The sequence below is a fragment of the Haliotis rufescens genome, unplaced genomic scaffold, assembly GCF_023055435.1.
Source record: "Haliotis rufescens isolate VD_foot unplaced genomic scaffold, xgHalRufe1.0.p SCAF_8, whole genome shotgun sequence".
NCBI lineage: Eukaryota > Metazoa > Mollusca > Gastropoda > Lepetellida > Haliotidae > Haliotis > Haliotis rufescens.
This window is the reverse complement of record NW_025964372.1, coordinates 37,483,221-37,503,861: the sequence shown is the minus strand read 5'-3', so window position 1 is coordinate 37,503,861 and position 20,641 is coordinate 37,483,221. Positions and strand designations below refer to the sequence as shown.

The window sequence follows — 20,641 nt, the reverse complement described above, 5'->3', positions numbered from 1 at the left end:
GCAAAACTTTCCAGACACAGTTGAGGCTATTGTTAGCCACTCGCAGTAATTTCATGGTGCAAAACTTTCCAGACACAGTTGAGGCTATTGTTAGCCACTCACAGTAATTTCATGGTGCAAAACTTTCCAGACGCAGTTGAGGCTATTGTTAGCCACTCACAGTAATTTCATGGTGCAAAACTTTCCAGACACAGTTGAGGCTATTGTTAGCCACTCACAGTAATTTCATGGTGCAAAACTATCCAGACGCAGTTGAGGCTATTGTTAGCCACTCGCAGTAATTTCATGGTGCAAAACTTTCCAGACACAGTTGAGGCTATTGTTAGCCACTCACAGTAATTTCATGGTGCAAAACTATCCAGACGCAGTTGAGGCTATTGTTAGCCACTCGCAGTAATTTCATGGTGCAAAACTTTCCAGACACAGTTGAGGCTATTGTTAGCCACTCACAGTAATTCCAGATTTACAGTAATCATCTTTTGACCAGACAAACCAGTAGTAAACAACATTACTTTCTTCACATTGCAGAAAGACTTGCCACCTTTTCAAGATGGAGTTGTATACGGTAAGGTATAATGTTATCATGGTTGTGTATCAACAATGTGTATGACTGACGTATGTGGGAACTGAAATTGATCTGGGACACTTTCATGATATTTCAAGAAAGACTTCCAAACTTTCAAAGTTTCTCAATTTGTTTTTCCTGTTAACATGTCTGGAAATGATTTGGGGAAAAACTTATTTTTTGGACACAATGTGACAAGATTAATGAGATTCATGACTATGATTAAAACATATTTTCATTCTTTCAATCTGGATCCTTAAACAAGCCAAGAAGGCTTATGTTAATACCTCTCCAGTACGAGTTGTATTCATGAAGGCATTCAACGAAATGAAACATGATAAACTTAATAAGTTTTACAAAAACAAGTGGTCATTTAATGAGTATTTTAACCTACTTCCTCTGTATGCAGTCAAGGGGTACATTGAGCCAACATCAGGGTACTACTGCAGCCTGTGTCGCAAGTTCCTGAGGGACGACGCCGAGATGGAGGTCCACGTCCGACTGGAGAGACACTTCAACCATGTGAAGGTCAGTATCAGCTCTGAGGGGAAGGGTCCACAGTGGCCCAGGCTGTTCATGAGACCTGACACCAGGACATTGGGTGGTCAGTCAGGTCGGGGAAAACCTAACTGGTGTCGATACCCCCTACTAATAGAATAAACTGGCCCACTGTCACTATAAAAACAGGCGGATGTTGTCCGTGCGTAGTCTGTACTGCTTGGCGCATGAGGTGGGTATTAAAAACATGTCTATGTTCCTAACGAAAACTTTTTTCATTCGCCAATTCTTATGACTTTACCCTCTTTGTTGCACAGGTTATTTTGAAACAAAGTACCCCTTGTCCATTTGGACACTTTCTATGCATATCATTCAAAAACACCACATTAAAAGTAATAAATTACCTGAAATGTACTTTGTCAACTCCTCTCCCATTCCACCATGCTTTCTAAACTGCAGTGCCACCTATAGTCCCGGTCAACTTGTGTTTATGCTGTGTCCATCAGTCACCAATTGGCCTGATCCAGACTTGATCAACCTGTGCTGACATCAGCGTAATATAACTCTAAGAGAAAAGGAAAGATACTGTGTTTGCCGGAACAAGTGCTCCGGGAGCTTAGAACATTTTCAAAGCAGGGGTGCTTATTAAAACATTACACATGTTAAATTTGTTGTCAGAGATCAAGTGGTAGAAAACAGTATAAGCCATTGTGATTGGCTTCACTACTCAGTCAGGGGGCCAGGGGTCCCAGTCGTCTGAGGCGCCACGATTCGCTGTGCAGAGTTGCGTCCCTTGGGCACGCCAGAAACCTATGATTGAGGGTTCAAATCCCGGTTCGCCCCGATTATGTTTCTAGGTTTGTCAGCACCATACCCGTGCTCGTGGGTTTCACCAACCAACCACAAGGCTACCTGACCCCGTATTCTGTGATGAAAGTGTGTTACAGCAATGCATTGCTCCTGGTTTCCTTGAGCCTGTGATCAGTTCTGAACTGCTGTTTCAGGATGAGTATTACAACAAGAGGAAGTCTGACACGATAGATTGGGTTGACTACACACCAGTAGAGGAAGAAGAAGAGGAGGAGGACGGCGCTGACAAGACCAACGGGTCTGCGGCAAACGAAGCGGCCATGACAGAGGAGGATGGTAAAGAAGCAAAAGAGGAAGAGGACATGGAGACAACGGAACAGGACTGATGAGGATACACTCCCTGGGAAATACGCCCAGACTAAACACATTGAATGACATGGATCTTTGGATCGTCAACCAAAGATTTGGAGGTTTCAGACAACAAGTAGTTGGCTTTGAAGACCTCTCTCTTTCAAACTGATCAACACAAATATGTTAATACTCTGTTAAGTCATTCCATGATTTATTATTGATTATTGATTTTTTTTAGCTGGAGAACTAAAAGGAATGCTACATATGCAGTATACCTGATATCTGTCAGCCATATTTGGTAAATGTTTCTAACATAGCAGCATGCAATACCGAAAGAGAAAAATTAATTGGCATGCTATTGTGTGGTTTAATATGATAAACCTTCCAAATCTGTTTGCTGCTGATTGCATTGACACTAACAATGTTGCATCTGTTAACATTAATGAAGCTACATTCAAGGCTTAGTGAATAGTGGCGACGGCTTGATTACTTACTCGTGTCCAAGACACCCAAACCTATGATTGTGGGTTCGAATCCCGGTTCGCCCCGATTATGTTTCTAGGTTTGTCAGCACCATACCCGTGTTGTAGGTTTCACCAAAGTGGTAAACGTCTGAGACCTGCATCACTTCGGGCTTTCCTCCCACATTGAGCTGACACGCCCCGATATAACTGGAATAATGTTAAAAGCGGCGTTAAACCCAACTCACTCATGTCACAAGGAGAAGGCCAGCTCCGTGGTCTAGTGGGTAGAGCGACTGTCCAGAAAGTGGAAAGTCGGTGGTTCGATCCCCATTAAAAGATAAAATTAATGTAAGGTGAAGTTCATATAAACTGGGACAAGTTATGTTTCTCACTGCTCTTTCATGATCGGTTCTAACACTGGACAGGGCATTCGTGACTACCGTATTTAAGTACATTCAGAGCTCTCTACAATAAGTATTTGCATATCCTCCAGTAGAAATTTCTACATCCTTTTATATTCATGTATCTTCGTCACGATATAGCTGAAATATTGCGGATGTGACGTTAAATTTCACTCACCGACTCACTCAATTCATGTATCAATGTATCTGCTGTGAATGTTGATATCCATTTGGGATGAGAATGAGTACCATAACCACATTGAGTCATTGAGTTTGTTGATTCTCTGTATTTGAATGTCTAGTTCATCATGTGTAGTACAAGAGTCAGAACTGACTGGATTTGTTTGAGGATGGAGTTGTGTTGGCCAAAAAGAAATATGTGTTTCCAGTTTCCCATTTGACCCTCGTCTGGAACCCTGACCCTTACCTCTTTCTCTCAAGTTACACAACAACTTGGTCATCCTCCTGGTATTGTCTGTATTTTATAGTTTTATGCCACGTCTGTAAATATTTTTGTGCTTCAGTACTGTGATTCATCCAAAATAAAACCAGTCATCATCATCAAATCATCAAATGACAGTAGGCTTTTACTGTCATACTGCAAATTACCATTTTACAACAAAAAAAGTAGGAAAAAGGGTGAAAAATGAACTTCCTACCCTATGTTTAGAGGGGTTGAAAAAGGAAACTCATTTTGTTTAGGCTGAAGCAATCTGTAGCTGTGAACAGTCCATAGTGTGTCAGTGCAGACTGTTAAAACAGTAACGAAATGTAACATAACAATCACAGGTCATTCATTCATGTCGAGTCTGTATGTTTACAGCAGTAGTGCATATTGTCAGCAGTCCTGTGCAGACCTTGTGTAAGAAAGCTGTCACTTAGTGCTACATGTAGATGCATGGGATTCACACTCAGTTCTTATTTTCAGAACTGAAATTGTTGAATTCATCATGTGACTTCTTCAATAAAGTATGACTCTCTCCTCGGGTTTGTTTCTTCATCATACAGTTCCTGGTCCTTGTCAATGTGGTGGTCAGGTGACCTGTTGGTTTATGCATTTGCTGCTCATATTGAAGTTTGTTTGTTCTTTAACGCCGCACTCAGCAATATTCAAGCTATATGACGGCGGTCTGTAAATCATCAAATCTGGACCAGACAATCCAGTGATAGACATCATGAGCTTTGATCTACCCAATTGGGATACAATGATATGCATCAACAGCGGTAGAAACTAACACTTTTTGTCCACTAGTCCTTATGATGATAATATATAGCAAAACCTTAAAAGTGGCAAACTTCTACTTGTCCTTATTACACCTTAACTATTGGGCAGTTTTTCAAGGACTACAGGACTAGTGCCAATTTCTGATGCTGATCAACCAAGTCAGTCAGCCTGACTACCCTGATCTCATTAGTCGTCTCTTACCACAAGCACGAGTTGCTGAAGACAAATTCCATCCCGGATCTTCACGGGGCCATACTGAAGTCTGCTACTGACTACTCCCGTTTGTTTGTTTGTTGTTTAACGCCGCACTCAGCAATATTCCAGGTATATGACGGCGACCTTTAAATAATCGAGTCTGGACCAAACAATCCAGTGATTGCTATTATGGGCATGGATCTACCTGTGACTACTCTTCAATGGCTGTATTCCGTCCATGGGGGCAGTGTGGGCACTGCCTGGGGAGCAGTCTGGACAGTTGGTGGGGAACAGTATATGGTATGGTGTTTAGAATCATACACAGTAAACTGAAACTTGTGACTGTGACATCAGGCCAAACTGTGCAAGAGTTGTGTATGCTGTGTGAATTGTAATGTAAACAATGCTTGCCTGTGGTTACAAGCTCATTGAGCATGTGAACTTGGCTCCCTCTCTCACACAATCTGACACTGCTGAATGTTGAATAGTTGACATTTGGCAGGACACAGGTCTGGGTGAGGCATGAGACAATGTATATTCAATCTCACTAGACATGCTAGAACACTGTCCTTCACGCATACCAGAAATATGAGAAGGTGGATTCAAATCCCATGTCACCCTGATTGTTTTCTTGGTATCGTTACCACTCGACACTTGCTTGTGAGTTTCTCCAAAGTGGTAAAAAGTCCTGACAAGCGTCAAAACTAACTCACTCACTCATACGATCAATCACTCAAACAACCTGCCCAATGCATATACTACTCAAAAGAAGTTAGGTTCACCTCCGTGGTCTAGTGGTAGAGCGTCCGCCTGGAGAGTGGTAGTTCCGGGGTTCGATCCCCAGACACGTCATACCAACAGACGTTAAAAGATGGTACTTGTTGTTACCCTGCCTGGTGCTCGGCATTAAGGGGCTAAAGCAAGGACTGGTCGGCTCGGAGTCAGTATACTGTGTCTGAGTGGGGTATTCATGTTAAACTGCGGCATGGTATCTCAGTGGGCTGGCACTATAAATCGGCATCAGACCAGACTCATACAAGCAGCCACACAAACACACACAGACATGTCCCTATATAAGTGCAATAATCTTGGATGCGACGTTAAACCCCATTTCACCTCCCCCAAAAGAAGTTATATAACATCTGCTCTTTTCATACTGACTACAGTTAATCGGTCATGGCTGCTTGGTGTAACACACAGCCTTTTGGGCGTTCTTGAACATGTTTTGAGCAGTATATTTTGAACAGATGTGTTTGTTTGTTGTTTAACGCCACACTCAGCAATGTTCCAACTATATGACGGTGGCCTGTAAAAAAATCGAGTCTGAACCAGACAATCCTGTGACTGACATGATCATTAGTCTACTGAATTGGGATACGATGACATGCATACACCAAGTCAGCGAGTCTGACCACCTTAGTCGCCTTTTACGACAAGCACGGGTTGCTGAAAACTAATTCTAACCCAGATCTTCACAGGGATTGAACAGATGTGGATTAACTGGATATTTCATGAAAAATCAGGCAGTGCTCAACTTTTGCTGTGCTGTATCAGTGTATGGGTGAGCAGAGCAGAGCCCAGCCACCAGCAATATCATAGAACTTTTCTCCCGTGAAAAAATTGTAAGCAAGTTAAGGAAGCATCACAAATCAAGGTATTTCTTTTTATAAACATCAATAACAAACAAAGAATACAAAAATTGAAAATGATCAGTACCCATTGATTCCTTAGAGTGAGTGAGTGAGTGAGTTGGGTTTAACGCCGCTTTTAACAGTATTCCAGTTATATCGCAGTGTGTCAGCTTAATGTGGGAGGAAAGCCCGAAGTGATGCAGGTCGCAGATGTTTACCACTTCGGTGAAACCCACGAGCACGGGTATGGTGCTGACAAACCTAGAAACATAATCGGGGCGAACCAGGATTCGAACCCACAATCATAGGTTTCTGGCGTGCCCAAGGGACGCAACTCTGCACAGCGAATCGTGGCGCCTTAGACGACTGGGCCACCCATGCCCCCGTGATTTCTGAGATAAATACAAAACTTCTACAAAACAATTATTACAGTGTTGTTTCAGTGGTCGTTCTTGGTCATTTTGAGCATTGTTTAACACATGCACAAATATACATATTCATATATAAAATTGCAATGAAAATAATCTTGATAGTAACTGGCAACAGTGAACATAGAAGAATCACTTGTCACTTATAAAAGTTTTGAAAATAATCCTGTGAAATTTAACAATGTGTGTACCCACGAAAACATAAAATGTACAAAATTAACACTTCTTAACAGTTCTTGAAAAAATACCTGATTAAACATGATCTTTGGTACATGTTCAACATCATGAACATTTGTTTTGAGTCTCAGCCAATCACATGACATTAAGGGATGTTTTTGATATTAAAATATGATCTTGGTGCTCGCTACCACTACACTTTTAATGAGGGATTTTTTATGTGAACTGTTTTGGTACATCAAGTCTTTAATATGTCAAAATATATTAAACTGTCTCAGTGTTCCTGTTTACCATTTTTTTATCGGTAGAATTAGGCCTGGACCAGTAATTCATGTGACTGCCAGTCCATGTGGACCGGCAAATAAAGTATCTTATAAATCTGTGATATTCATATAAGTATATTTTTCGAACGAAGTCAGCTCGTCTGTTACCATCAGGGTTTCCCCTTGTGAATTTTTAGTCCCGGGAACAAGGAAAGAACATTTCGCTTTGCTTCAAGGTTAAAGATATATTTGTGGGGACTTTGTCTTGAAATCTTAAAAAAAGAGTGAAAATTGTGACTGAACTTTGTGTGAATGATGTGTAGATCTAACTACTTTACTTCGGAGATGACATCATTGCATTGAACATGATGTTGAAAGAATTATAACCAGGTAATTTTCAAACGTTTTTTTATTTTTTGAAATTGGGACTGACAAAAATTAGGGGGGACTGGTAATTTTTGGAGTTGCCAGTCCACCAGGACTGGCAGTTTCAAAGACCAGCGGGAACACTGACTGTTTACTTGATTTTGAAATTTACTTTTCCACTCCCCACAGTGTCCGAAATAACTGCCTGTCCACCTGCACGTGGCTGGTAACTTTTCTGTCAGGCTGCATGAAATTTTCCTCCACCTGCCCGACTGTCGGGCAGATAATTTAAAGACTACTTACCATGCTTACGTAGTCAGTTTTATTCCAACTCCAATTGTTTGCATTATTTCAATTGAATCAAGACGCAATAGATGCGATTCATCTCATTTTGGTGGGCGATTTTTATTTAAGATGTCTGAATGCGGGCAGGCAACATTTATCAGTTACCTGTCTTGTTGGGTTTTAAAATTCTCCCAAACACTGGGTGCTACTGAATTAACATCTACCCTGGGAAGGTGAGGGGACCTTATACATGACATTCAAACTAATCAGAAATAATATTAATAATCTAATGGCATATCTCATTTCTGTCAAAGTTTATGAAACATCAGTGTAAGTCATGGTGAACGATCATTTATTATCATTCTGTAGCCACATTGATTGGGAGAACTTGATGCAAAATAGACTTCATCATGGACCTGGCACACATTTATAGTAATTATACCAATTTACATGGCAACAATCATGACAATAACACAGTGGTCCCGCTGGCTTTTGAAACTGCCAGTCTTTGTGGACTGGCAACTCTAAAAATTACCAGTCCCCTCCAATTTTTGCCAGTCCCAACTTTCAACAATTAAAAAACATATGAAAAATTATTTGGTTTAATTCTTTCAACATCATGTTCAGTGCAAAGATGCTACTCGGAAGTAACTTAGTTAGCTCTATACATCATTCACACAAACTCAGTCACAATTTTGTCTTTATTTTTTTAATATTTTCAGACAAAGTCACTACAACTGGATATTTAACCTAGAAATAGACAAGGGGAAACCCTGATGGTAACAGACAAGCAGACTTTGTTCGAAAAATGTACTTACCATATTTGACTTAATAAGCGCCCAGGGCGCTCTCAAAATTTGAAATAGGGGACTCTTATTAGAATAAAATTTTGGAGAGTTGAAAGATCGTAAATTTCGTGGTTTATGCTGACAGCCTGAAATGATACAAAATAAAAGCTGTGTGTATTATACACGACAGATATATTTATCCAGAATATAATTGCCCATAATTAAGGGGGCATATAACACACGAGTGCGTATTATACACGAATAAATGTCTTGTGTACATTGATCAATGGGAAGGGATGCTATTTGGTATTGTTCACTAGCCAATATATAAGCAAATATCGCCGTGGGCGCTTATTAGAGCGGGGCGCTTATTAGAGCGGGGCGCTTATTACGTCGAATACGGTATATCTGAATATATGAATATCACCGATTTTTTGTTCAACAACAAAGATCTATAAGTACTTTATTTGCCAGTCCACAGGGACTGGCAGTCACATGAATTACCGGTCCAAGCCTAATTTTATCGGTAAAAAACTGGTAATTACCGGTAAACAGGAACACTGTAAGAAAATAAACAACATACTGCCTTTGACTTGAAGCTAATTTCATATTTAAGCAAGTATTTTGCATACAGGATTTGGGGGATGCCAACGACCCTTTGACTTTAGTTTCGAACACTGCTTCGCAATAAGTGTACTATACATGGCATGTATACTATATGACAACACGTCACAACAGCTGAGTGGGATGGTGTTTCTGAGCAGTGTCAAAAGGAAAAGGAGATCCTGGTATCCATGTAGTTCGTCTGCTAATCATGCCAATACTACAATTCAGTCTTTAACATTAGTATTATGACAAAGATCCCATGATTTTCATACTTGATATTAAATACTGAACGGTGACCTAGCCCTCAGACTCATGTGAAAACTTAGTCAAGTACACCTGTGAACATACTTGGTGAGGCATCCAGAATATAGTACTGGTGGATAGTGGTGTAACGATACGGCGATACAGTATTGTATCCCGATGCACAGCCCACGATACGATGCATCGATTTGGAAAGCATGTATCGCGATACATACGATATTTTCATAACACAGTTTTGCTTACCAATACTTTTAAACATGAAATACGTTTAACAGTTTCAAAGCCAGTTTGTTGTTTCAGTAAAACATACTGTATTGCTGACAATTTGCTGTAACAGTAAATAAACACCTTATATCTTCTTCAACTGTACTTGTCACATCTTTTAGAGAGCAGAAAGACATCAACTTGGCTTAGCTTTTACCAGTAAACACTGTATCGTGATACGTATCGTTTCGCAACCCCTGTATCGCGATACGTATCGTATCGCGACCCTCCCGTATCGTTACACCTCTACTGGTGGACCTATATCGCTCAGAAACAGAGGGTCACTTCTTTATAATAAAAAAAACAATACTGAAGCACCTGGGCCATCCAAAACTCTGCATTTGTTTGGCTTGTTCAGGTTTTCAATGATTACCAACACTGTCTAGAAATCGAAAATATGTTTTCTCGTAACACCAATCTTAGGTATTGTACAATCATGACAATAAGATGAAATTATCTGAAGTATATGGCGGGAAATGTTTTCATTGCTGAAGAATAGAACAGAAGTGTGGTCCATGTCAACCAGTTCTGAAACCATGGAAACTAAACATTCTACATGTCCTTATCATTTTCGAAGGATCCCTTCTTGGGGAACTCCACTCCATCCCCTGGCAGCGGGGATGTGATGAATGGACACAGCCATGCCACATACCACCGGGAACCCATCACACTCCTGATGTTGTTCTTCAGCCCAAGATTGTAGTCCTTTATATTATGTGCACTTTCATGTACTATTTGACCCCTGGAAATGTTAATCAGGTGATATCCCGACAAGCCGGTGGTTAACAGAAATCCTATGAGACAAAGCGTTGTCATGAGAGCACCTCCCAGAGACACAGACTGCATGAATCCAAATAGCCAGGCCATCATCGGCAAGATAATGATGAATACAGTCTTGGGGGAAAACTCGCCAAATAAGTGATAAATATAATCGATATTCAAAACATTTGAATATATGGCTGCGGCACACATGTAGAACACTAGCATTATGTAAAATCGGTGGTTTCTGTAACCGACACAGTTTCCGGTGAAGTTGCAATGGTGATCCCGTTTTAAGATACATTTTCTACAAACAAAGCAATGAAAGGATCTCGGCGGCGAGTTGCATTCACAATTTGTACAAAATCTCCATCCAGGTTTAAGTATCACTGGCATCATGATACCTTTCGTGCTTGTGTCCGTTGTCATGACTTTCCAGAGGTTGGTGACGGTGTTGACGTAGATAAATACACCCGCCATCACGTGGGTGTAGTAGAGAAGTTCCGGATGCAACGATTTGTAGAAAGGGAGCACCACCAATAATTCATATAGCGCAATACTGTGTATCCCGAAAAGTAGGAAAATAAATGCACCCCAATCAGTTGGTGTCTTTGGGAGCTTCTTCAGTATGTCTTGCATTTTGTTTCCGTGTTCGTTCCTTTCAAACCAAGAAACGGGCACGGGCTGTCGTTACCCGGAAATACAAGACTCGACGCTACCTCTCAAAGACGTCGTGCACTATTACTGTATGTGAAAAGCGAGCCCTAAAAGTGCGGCGAGGAGTAGAATGAAGGAAGAGTTGTCCCCCTTATAAGCTCAACATTTTTTCATATTTATTTATACTTATATAAATATAGATCTATATTGATACTTTTTCATGTGTCCATTTTGACTAGGCCTATTTGGTGCAGCCCTTTTGACAAGAGTGTCTACGGTCCTTTTAAGACGTATGACCCTTCAGACTTGTTTTTGTCCTGGCTCAAGCCGAGGCTTCTCTTTCAAAATTGCCCTCAGCTTTCCTCGGGCAGGCGTAGTCGTGTGGATACTTCGTTTAACTAAACAATTCACATACCTTGAATCGTTAGTCTATGAGCGCGCAAGTGCCATAGTCTTAGATCCACTGACGCTATCCGGCTCACCTTTTAACGCCGATAACAATACAGATATGGCATGTGGCGATTGCCAATCACATATTCTGACACGACCCAGATAGTTCTGTTACGACCAACTCATCGTTTCGAGTTCGAACCACCAGTTTTTAGAAGTTAGGTCTCAATCATTTTTATTCTCCCATTGGTTGTTTCTGTTCATGTTCATTACTTTACTTAGAAATACTGCACTGAAATTAAACTTAGACATTTTTTAACAGCAGTCTGACCCACAGCGTAACAAATACAGTATCAGTGAAATATATGCTATAATATATATCCCTGTGTTGTGGGTTTTCGGACGCCTAAGAAAGATTCGTAGTTTTCTCTCTAATCACATGAACAACTGTAAAACATTCCATTCACTTATAAAAGACAACTTTCTCTTAAAACAAGCCATCATTTGAGTATTTACAATGTCTGTGCGACGCTACATCCCCCGTTATATACAGCGCGAGTAGGCTAATCGCGACAAACATGGCCGTCCGAAAACCTATGATCCGACGATAATTGCAATAATCTATAGATTGAATGAACGCCGCCACATCTAGTTCGACAACATCTATGCATGAAAGATCACATAATCATTGTCAGATACACACACGCACACAGACATACACGCACACACACAAACACACGCATATATATACAGACACACATGTACAGACACACACACATACAAAGATATATATACACATATATACCGACACACAGATACATACAGACATATATACACACACACAGAGACACGTACACACAGATACAGACATACACACACGCACACACCAAAACAAAACAGATACACACTCACACACATACAGATATATATACACACACAGGTGCAGATACATACACACGCACACAGATATATACACACATAGATATATGTGGGTGTTGTGTGTGCGTGTGCGTGCAGAGACCATGCCATGATTGCAGACATTTAAAGTAGTGTCGGGAATGCTAGTAAAATGCTTTTCTGGCTTCATTTAGTAAGTATGATAAACTTAGAAAATATTCGTGTGTTGTCATGCATGTATGAAACGGCCCATAACCCTGAGGTAATTACCTAACACCTGTCCAGATACAGACACACACAGACAGACATACACACATGCACACACACACACACACAAACAGATACACACTCTCACACATACAGATATATATACACACACAGGTGCAGATTCATACACATGCACACAGATATATACACACATAGATATATGTGGGTGTTGTGTGTGCGTGTGCGTGTGCGTGCAGAGACCATGCCTTGATTGCAGACATTTAAAGTAGTGTCGGAAATGCTAGTAAAATGCTTTTCTGGCTTCATTTAGTAAATACGAGTCATAGGGCTATGAAAATAGTACCTAATCTAGCCTCTCCTAACTGACACTGTGATTAGCCTTAAAATGTCCTTGTACAGGTAAAATTATGATAAACTTAGAAAATATTCGTGTGTTGTCATGCATGTATGAAACAGCCCATAACCTGAGGTAATTACATAACACCTGTCCCGAGGTGATGACCTCACACCGGCCCCTGCATTCTCACACGTGCAAATGTCACCTGAATTGGGGTTGGTCTTAAAATATTGCTGTTATTGTACTTTATTGAGATATAATTTGATGGGGTAATAATTTAGGATATGTACTGCATTATGTTTGGCTTGAAAAAATGATGGAATAGTTAAAAGCTATGAAACGGGATGAGTATTGGAAGGTTGCGGTTTTGGAATAAAGAAGTATTTGTTGTTATACAGATGATTTCTTTAGGTAGCATTTGACTCCACTGATGACGTATATGAATCTGTACTATCACCCAAAGGCATAACTGGTTCAACAAGGCTGATATCTAGCAAAGACTCCGTTAACCCTCCCTTTGTCATGTGCGAGTTTGAATGTTGTGTTATGTCTTGCCACGAACTATTTACAGTTAGTCAAGGTAGGCACAACAGGGTTGAACTCACAATGTCTGCCTGGCGTACGAAAGACAACGTGACGGTACTTTACTTGTTTCTTATTCAGGTGAATTTTCTCCATGAGTTGAGTTTTCGTTTCAGACAGTCTGAAGTCGACATTGCAAGATGTCAGATATTCCTGTATGGTCGACTTCAGACTACTCATGGTGGGCGCACCAGTATCTGGTTCCCCGACGTTATATTAACTGGCGTTATCCATGACAATGACGCAGGGGTTGTTTGGATTGGGCAGTAGCTGATGTTCCAACCAGTCTATGAACACATCACCTAGCATTTCCTTATGATAATCACCAGTTTTCTTTTCGCCCGAAAACTAGCTCACAACCATGAATAAACCTCAGACCACGGGATCCGGCGGGCAGAACAACTCCAAGCATGGTTGTGGTCACCTATGACAGTGGGGAGTTTTGACTGGTGGCAGCGATAGTATTGAGAGCTCTGCGAACGTTATATCGCTGTGATGAGCTTGCCATTTTCGTAAGCTCCACATTTAATACTTATATATTTATACTTTTTCATGTGTCCATTTTGACTAGGCCTATTTGGTGCGGCCCTTTTGACTAGAGTGTCTACGGCCCTTTTATGATGTATCACCCTTCAGACCTGTTTCTGTCCTGGCTCAAGCCGAGGCTTCTCTTCGAAAATTGCCGCCAGCTTTCCTCGGGCAGGCGTAGTCGTGTGGATACTTCGTTCCTAAACAATTCACATACCTTGAATTATTAGTCTAAGTACGCGCAAGTGGCATAGTCTTAGATCCATTGACGCTATCCGGCTCACCTTTTAACGCCGATAACAATACAGATATGACATGTGGCGAGTGCCAATCACATATTCTGACACGACCCAGATAGTTCTGTTACGACCAACTCATCGTTTCGAGTTCGAACCACCAGTTTTTAGAAGTTAGGTCTCAATATTTTTTTATTCTCCAATTGCTTGTTTCTGTTCATGTTCATTACTTTACTTCGAAATACTGCACTGAATTTAAACTTAGACATTTTTTAACAGCAGTCTGACCCACAGCGTAACTAATACAGGATCAGTGAAATATGCTCTTTATCCCTGTGTTGTGGGTTTTCGGACGCCTAAGAAAGATTCGTAGTTTTCTCTCTAATCACATGAACAACTGTAAAACATCTCATTCACTTATAAAAGACAACTTTCTCTTAAAAACAAGCTATCAACTGAGTATTTACAATGTCTGTGCGACGCTACATCCCCCGTTATAGCGCGAGTAATCGCGACAAACATGGCCGTCCGAAAACCTATGATCCGACGATAATTGCAATAATTTATAGATGGAATGAACAGCCGGATCTAGTTCGACAACATGTATGCATGAAATATTACATAAACATTGTAAGATACACACAGACATACACGCACACACACAAACACACGCAGATTTATACACACAGATATATACAAACACACATACACAGATAGACACACACATACAAAGATATATATACACACATACCGACACACAGATACATACAGACATATATACACACACAAACAGGGACACACGTATTGTCAGCCAAAGGCATAACTGGTTCAACAAGGCTGATATCTAGCAAAGACTGCGTTGATCCTCCCTTTGACATGTGCGAGTTTGAATGTTGTGTTATGTCTTGCCACGAACTATTTACAGTTATCTAAGATAGGCACAACAGGGTTGAGCTCACAATGTCTGCCTGGCGTACGCAAGACAACGTGACTGTACTTTACTGGTTCCTTATTCAGGCGAATTTTCTCAATGAGTTGAATTTTCGTTTCAGACAGTGTGAAGTAGACATTGCAAGATGTCAGAATCCTGTATGGTCGACTTCAGACTACTCATGGTGGGCGCACCAGTATCTGGTTCCCCGACGTTATATTAACTGGCGTTATCCATGACAATGACGCAGGGGTTGTTTGGATTGGGCAGTAGCTGATGATCCAACCAGTCTATGAACACATTACCTATCATTTCCTTATGATAATCACCAGTTTTCTTTTCGCCCCAAAACTAGCTCACATCCATCAATAAGCCTCAGACCACGGGCTCCGGCGGACAATACAACTCCAAGCATGGTTGTGGTCACCTATGACAGTTGGGAGTTTTGACTGGTGGCAGCGATAGTATTGAGAGCTCTGCGAACGTGATATCGCTGTGAGGAGCTTGCCATTTTCGTAAGCTCCACATTTAATACTTATCTATTTATACTTTTTCATGTGTCCATTTTGACTAGGCCTATTTGGTGCGGACCTTTCGACTAGAGTGTCTACGGCCCTTTTATGATGTATCACCCTTCAGACCTGTTTCTGTCCTGGCTCAAGCCGAGGCTTCTCTTCGAAAATTGCCGCCAACTTTTCTCGGGCAGGCGTAGTCGTGTGGATACTTCGTTACTAAACAATTCACATACCTTGAATTATTAGTCTATGTACGTGCAAGTGGCATAGTCTTAGATCCACTGACGCTATCCGGCTCACCTTTTAACGCCGATAACAATACAGATATGACATGTGGCGATTGCCAATCACATATTCTGACACGACCCAGATAGTTCTGTTACGACCAACTCATCGTTTCGAGTTCGAACCACCAGTTTTTAGAAGTTAGGTCTCAATATTTTTTTATTCTCCCATTGCTTGTTTCTGTTCATGTTCATTACTTTACTTCGAAATACTGCACTGGAATTAAACTTAGACATTTTTTTAACAGCAGTCTGACCTACAGCGTAACAAATACAGTATCGGTGAAATATGCTATAATATATATCCATGTGTTGTGGGTTTTCGGACGCCTAAGAAAGATTCGTAGTTTTCTCTCTAATCACATGAACAACTGTAAAACATCCCATTCACTTATAAAAGACAACTTTCTCTTAAAACAAGCCATCATCTGAGTATTTACAATGTCTGTGCGACGCTACATCCCCCGTTATAGCGCGAGTAGGCTAATCGCGACAAACATGGCCGTCCGAAAACCTATGATCCGACGATAATTGCAATAATCTATAGATTGAATGAACGCAGCCACATCTAGTTCGACAACATCTATGCATGAAAGATCACATAATCATTGTCACATACACACACAAACACACGCAGATATATACAGACACACACATACAAAGATATATATACACTCATACCGACACACAGATACATACGGACATATATACACACACACAGAGACACGTACACACAGATACAGACACACACAGACAGACATACACACACGCATACACCCACACAAACAGATACACACTCACACACATACAGATATACGTATTTATCACAAATACCGCAAACCTACCTAATCTAGCCTCTCCTAAATGACACTTTGATTAGCCTTAAAATGTACTTTTACAGGTAAAATTATGATAAACTTAGAAAATATTCGTGTGTTGTCATGCATGTATGAAACGGCCCATAACCTGAGGTAATTACCTGACACCTGTCCAGATACAGACATACACACATGCACACACACACACACACAAACAGATACACACTCTCACACATACAGATATATATATACACACACAGGTGCAGATTCATACACACGCACACAGATATATACACACATAGATATATGTGTGTGTTGTGTGTTGTGTGTGCGTGTGCGTGTGCGTGCAGAGACCATGCCTTGATTGCAGACATTTAAAGTAGTGTCGGAAATGCTAGTAAAATGCTTTTCTGGCTTCATTTAGTAAATACGAGTCATAGGGCTATGAAAATAGTACCTCATCTAGCCTCTCCTAACTGACACTGTGATTAGCCGTAAAATGTCCTTGTACAGGTAAAATTATGATAAACTTAGAAAATATTCGTGTGTTGTCATGCATGTATGAAACGGCCCATAACCTGATGTAATTAGCTGACACCTGTCCCGAGGTGATGACCTCACACCGGCCCCTGCTTTCTCACACGTGCAAATGTCACCTGAATTGGGGTTGGTCTCAAAATATTGCTGTTATTGTACTTTATTGAGATATAATTTGATGGGGTAGCAATTTAGGATATGTACTGCATTATGTTTGGCTTGAAAAAATGATGGAATAGTTAAAAGCTATGAAACGGGATGAGTATTGGAAGGTTGCGGTTTGGAATAAAGAAGTATTTCTTGTTCTACAGATGATTTCTTTAGGTAGCATTTGACTCCACTGATGACGTATATGAATCTGTACTATCAGCCAAAGGCATAACTGGTTCAACAAGGCTGATATCTAGCAAAGACTGCGTTGATACTCCCTTTGTCATGTGCGAGTTTGAATGTTGTGTTATGTCTTGCCACGAACTATTTACAGTTAGCCAAGATAGGCACAACAGGGTTGAGCTCACAATGTCTGCCTGGCGTACGAAAGGCAACGTGACTGTACTTTACTGGTTTCTTATTCAGGCGATTTTTCTCCATGAGTTGAATTTTCGTTTCAGACAGTCTGAAGTCGACATTGCAAGATGTCAGATATTCCTGTATGGTCGACTTCAGACTACTCATGGTTGGCGCACCAGTATCTGGTTCCCCGACGTTATATTAACTGGCGTTATCCATGACAATGACGCAAGGGGTTGTTTTGATTGGGCAGTAGCTGATGATCCAACCAGTCTATGAACACATTACCTATCATTTCCTTATGATAATCACCAGTTTTCTTTTCGCCCAAAACTAGCTCCAATCCATCAATAAGCCTCAGACCATGGGCTCCGGCGGGCAAAACAACTCCAAACATGGTTGTGGTCACCTATGACAGTGGAGAGTTTTGACTGGTGGCAGCGATAGTATATAGAGAGCTCTGCGAACGTGATATCGCTATGAGGAGCTTGCCATTTTCGTAAGCTCCACATTTTATACTTATATATTTCTACTTTTTCATGTGTCCATTTTGACTAGGCCTATTTGGTGCGGCCCTTTAGACTAGAGTGTCTACGGTCCTTTTATGATGTATGACCCTTCAGACTTGTTTCTGTCCTGGCTCAAGCCGAGGCTTCTCTTCGAAAATTGCCGCTAGCTTTCCTCGGGCAGGCGTAGTCGTGTGGATACTTCGTTACTAAACAATTCACATACCTTGAAATATTAGTCTATGTACGCGCAAGTGGCATAGCCTTAGATCCACTGACGCTATCCGGCTCACCTTTTAACGCCGATAACAATACAGATATGACATGTGGCGATTGCCAGTCACATATTCTGACACGACCCAGATAGTTCTGTTACGACCAACTCATCGTTTCGAGTTCGAACCACCAGTTTTTAGAAGTTAGGTCTCAATATTTTTTATTCTCCCATTGCTTGTTTCTGTTCATGTTCATTACTTTACTTCGAAATACTGCACTGAATTTAAACGTAGACATTTTTTTAACAGCAGTCTGACCTACAGCGTAACTAATACAGGATGAGTGAAATATGCTCTTTATCCCTGTGTTGGGGTTTTTCGGACGCCTAAGAAAGATTCGTAGTTTTCTCTCTAATCACATGAACAACTGTCAAAGATCTCATTCACTTATAAAAGACAACTTTCTCTTAAAAACAAGCCATCATCTGAGTATTTACAATGTCTGTGTGACGATACATCCCTTGTTATAGCGCGTGTAATCGCGACAAACATGGCCGTCCGAAAACCTATGATCCGACGATAATTGCAATGATTTATAGATGGAATGAACAGCCGGATCTAGTTCGACAACATGTATGCATGAAATATTACATAAACACTGCAAGAAACACACGCACACAGACATACACGCACACACACAAACACACGCAGATTTATACACACAGATATATACAGACACACATACACAGATAGACACACACATATAAAGATATATATACACACATACCGACACACAGATACATACAGACATATATACACACACAAACAGAGACACACGTACTATCAGCCAAAGGCATAACTGGTTCAACAAGGCTGATATCTAGCAAAGACTGCGTTGACCCTCCCTTTGGCATGTGCGAGTTTGAATGTTGTGTTATGTCTTGCCACGAACTATTTACAGTTAGTCAAGATAGGCACAACAGGGCTGAGCTCACAATGTCTGCCTGGCGTACGAAAGACAACGTGACTGTACTTTACTGGTTTCTTATTCAGGCGAATTTTCTCCATGAGTTGAATTTTCGTTTCAGACAGTCTGAAGTCGACATTGCAAGATGTCAGATATTCCTGTATGGTCGACTTCAGACTACTGATGTTTGGCGCACCAGTATCTGGTTCCCCGACGTTATTAACTGTCGTTATCCATGACAATGACGCAGGGGTTGTTTTGATTGGGCTGTAGCTGATGTTCCAACCAGTCTATGAACACATCACCTATCATTTCCTTATGATAATAACCAGTTTTCCTTTCGCCCGAAAACTAGATCTCATCCATCAATAAGCCTCAGACCATGGGCTCCGGCGGGCAAAACAAATCCAAACATGGTTGTGGTCACCTACGACAGTGGGGAGTTTTGACTGGTGGCAGCGATAGTATAGAGAGCTCTGCAAACGTGATATCGCTGTGATGAGCTTGCCATTTTCGTAAGCTCCACATTTTATACTTATATGTTTATACTTTTTCATGTGTCCATTTTGACTAGGCCTATTTGGTGCGGCCCTTTTGACTAGAGTGTCTACGGCTCTTTTATGACGTATCACCCTTCAGACCTGTTTCTGTCCTGGCTCAAGCCGAGGTTTCTCTTCGAAAATTGCCGCCAGCTTCCCTCGGGCAGGCGTAGTCGTGTGGATACTTCGTTACTAAACAATTCACATACCTTGAATTATTAGTCTATGTACGCGCAAGTGGACAGTCTTAGATCCACTGACGCTATCCGGCTCACCTTTTAACGCCGATAACAATACAGATATGACATGTGGCGATTGCTAATCACATATTCTGACACGACCCAGAAATTTCGGTTACGACCAACTCATCGTTTCGAGTTCAAACCACCTGTTTTAAAGTAGTTATGTCACAATATTTTTTATTCTCCCTTTTGCTTATTTCTGTTCATGTTCATTACTTTACTTCGAAATACTGCACTGAATTTAAACGTAGACATTTTTTTAACAGCAGTCTAAGCGTAACAAATACAGTATCAGTGAAATATGCTCTTTATCCCTGTGTTGTGGGGTTTTTAGACGCCTAAGAAAGATTCGTAGTTTTCTCTCTAATCACATGAACAACTGTAA

General features: G+C 40.9%; 1 protein-coding gene across 2 annotated transcripts in view; it reads left to right on the top strand.

Annotated features, from left to right (window-relative positions):
* The window catches only part of LOC124138367 (spidroin-1-like), a 34,913-nt gene extending 30,842 nt beyond the window's left edge, over positions 1–4,071 (top strand). For both annotated transcript variants that reach the window (XM_048389029.1, XM_046504975.2), the window contains 3 exons: positions 529–565; positions 975–1,093; positions 2,068–4,071. In XM_048389029.1, coding sequence (XP_048244986.1) covers positions 529–565; positions 975–1,093; positions 2,068–2,259 — 348 coding nt within the window. In that variant the 3' untranslated portion in view covers positions 2,260–4,071. The remainder of the gene's footprint in view (positions 1–528; positions 566–974; positions 1,094–2,067) is intronic.
* The last annotated feature ends 16,570 nt before the right edge of the window (positions 4,072–20,641 follow it).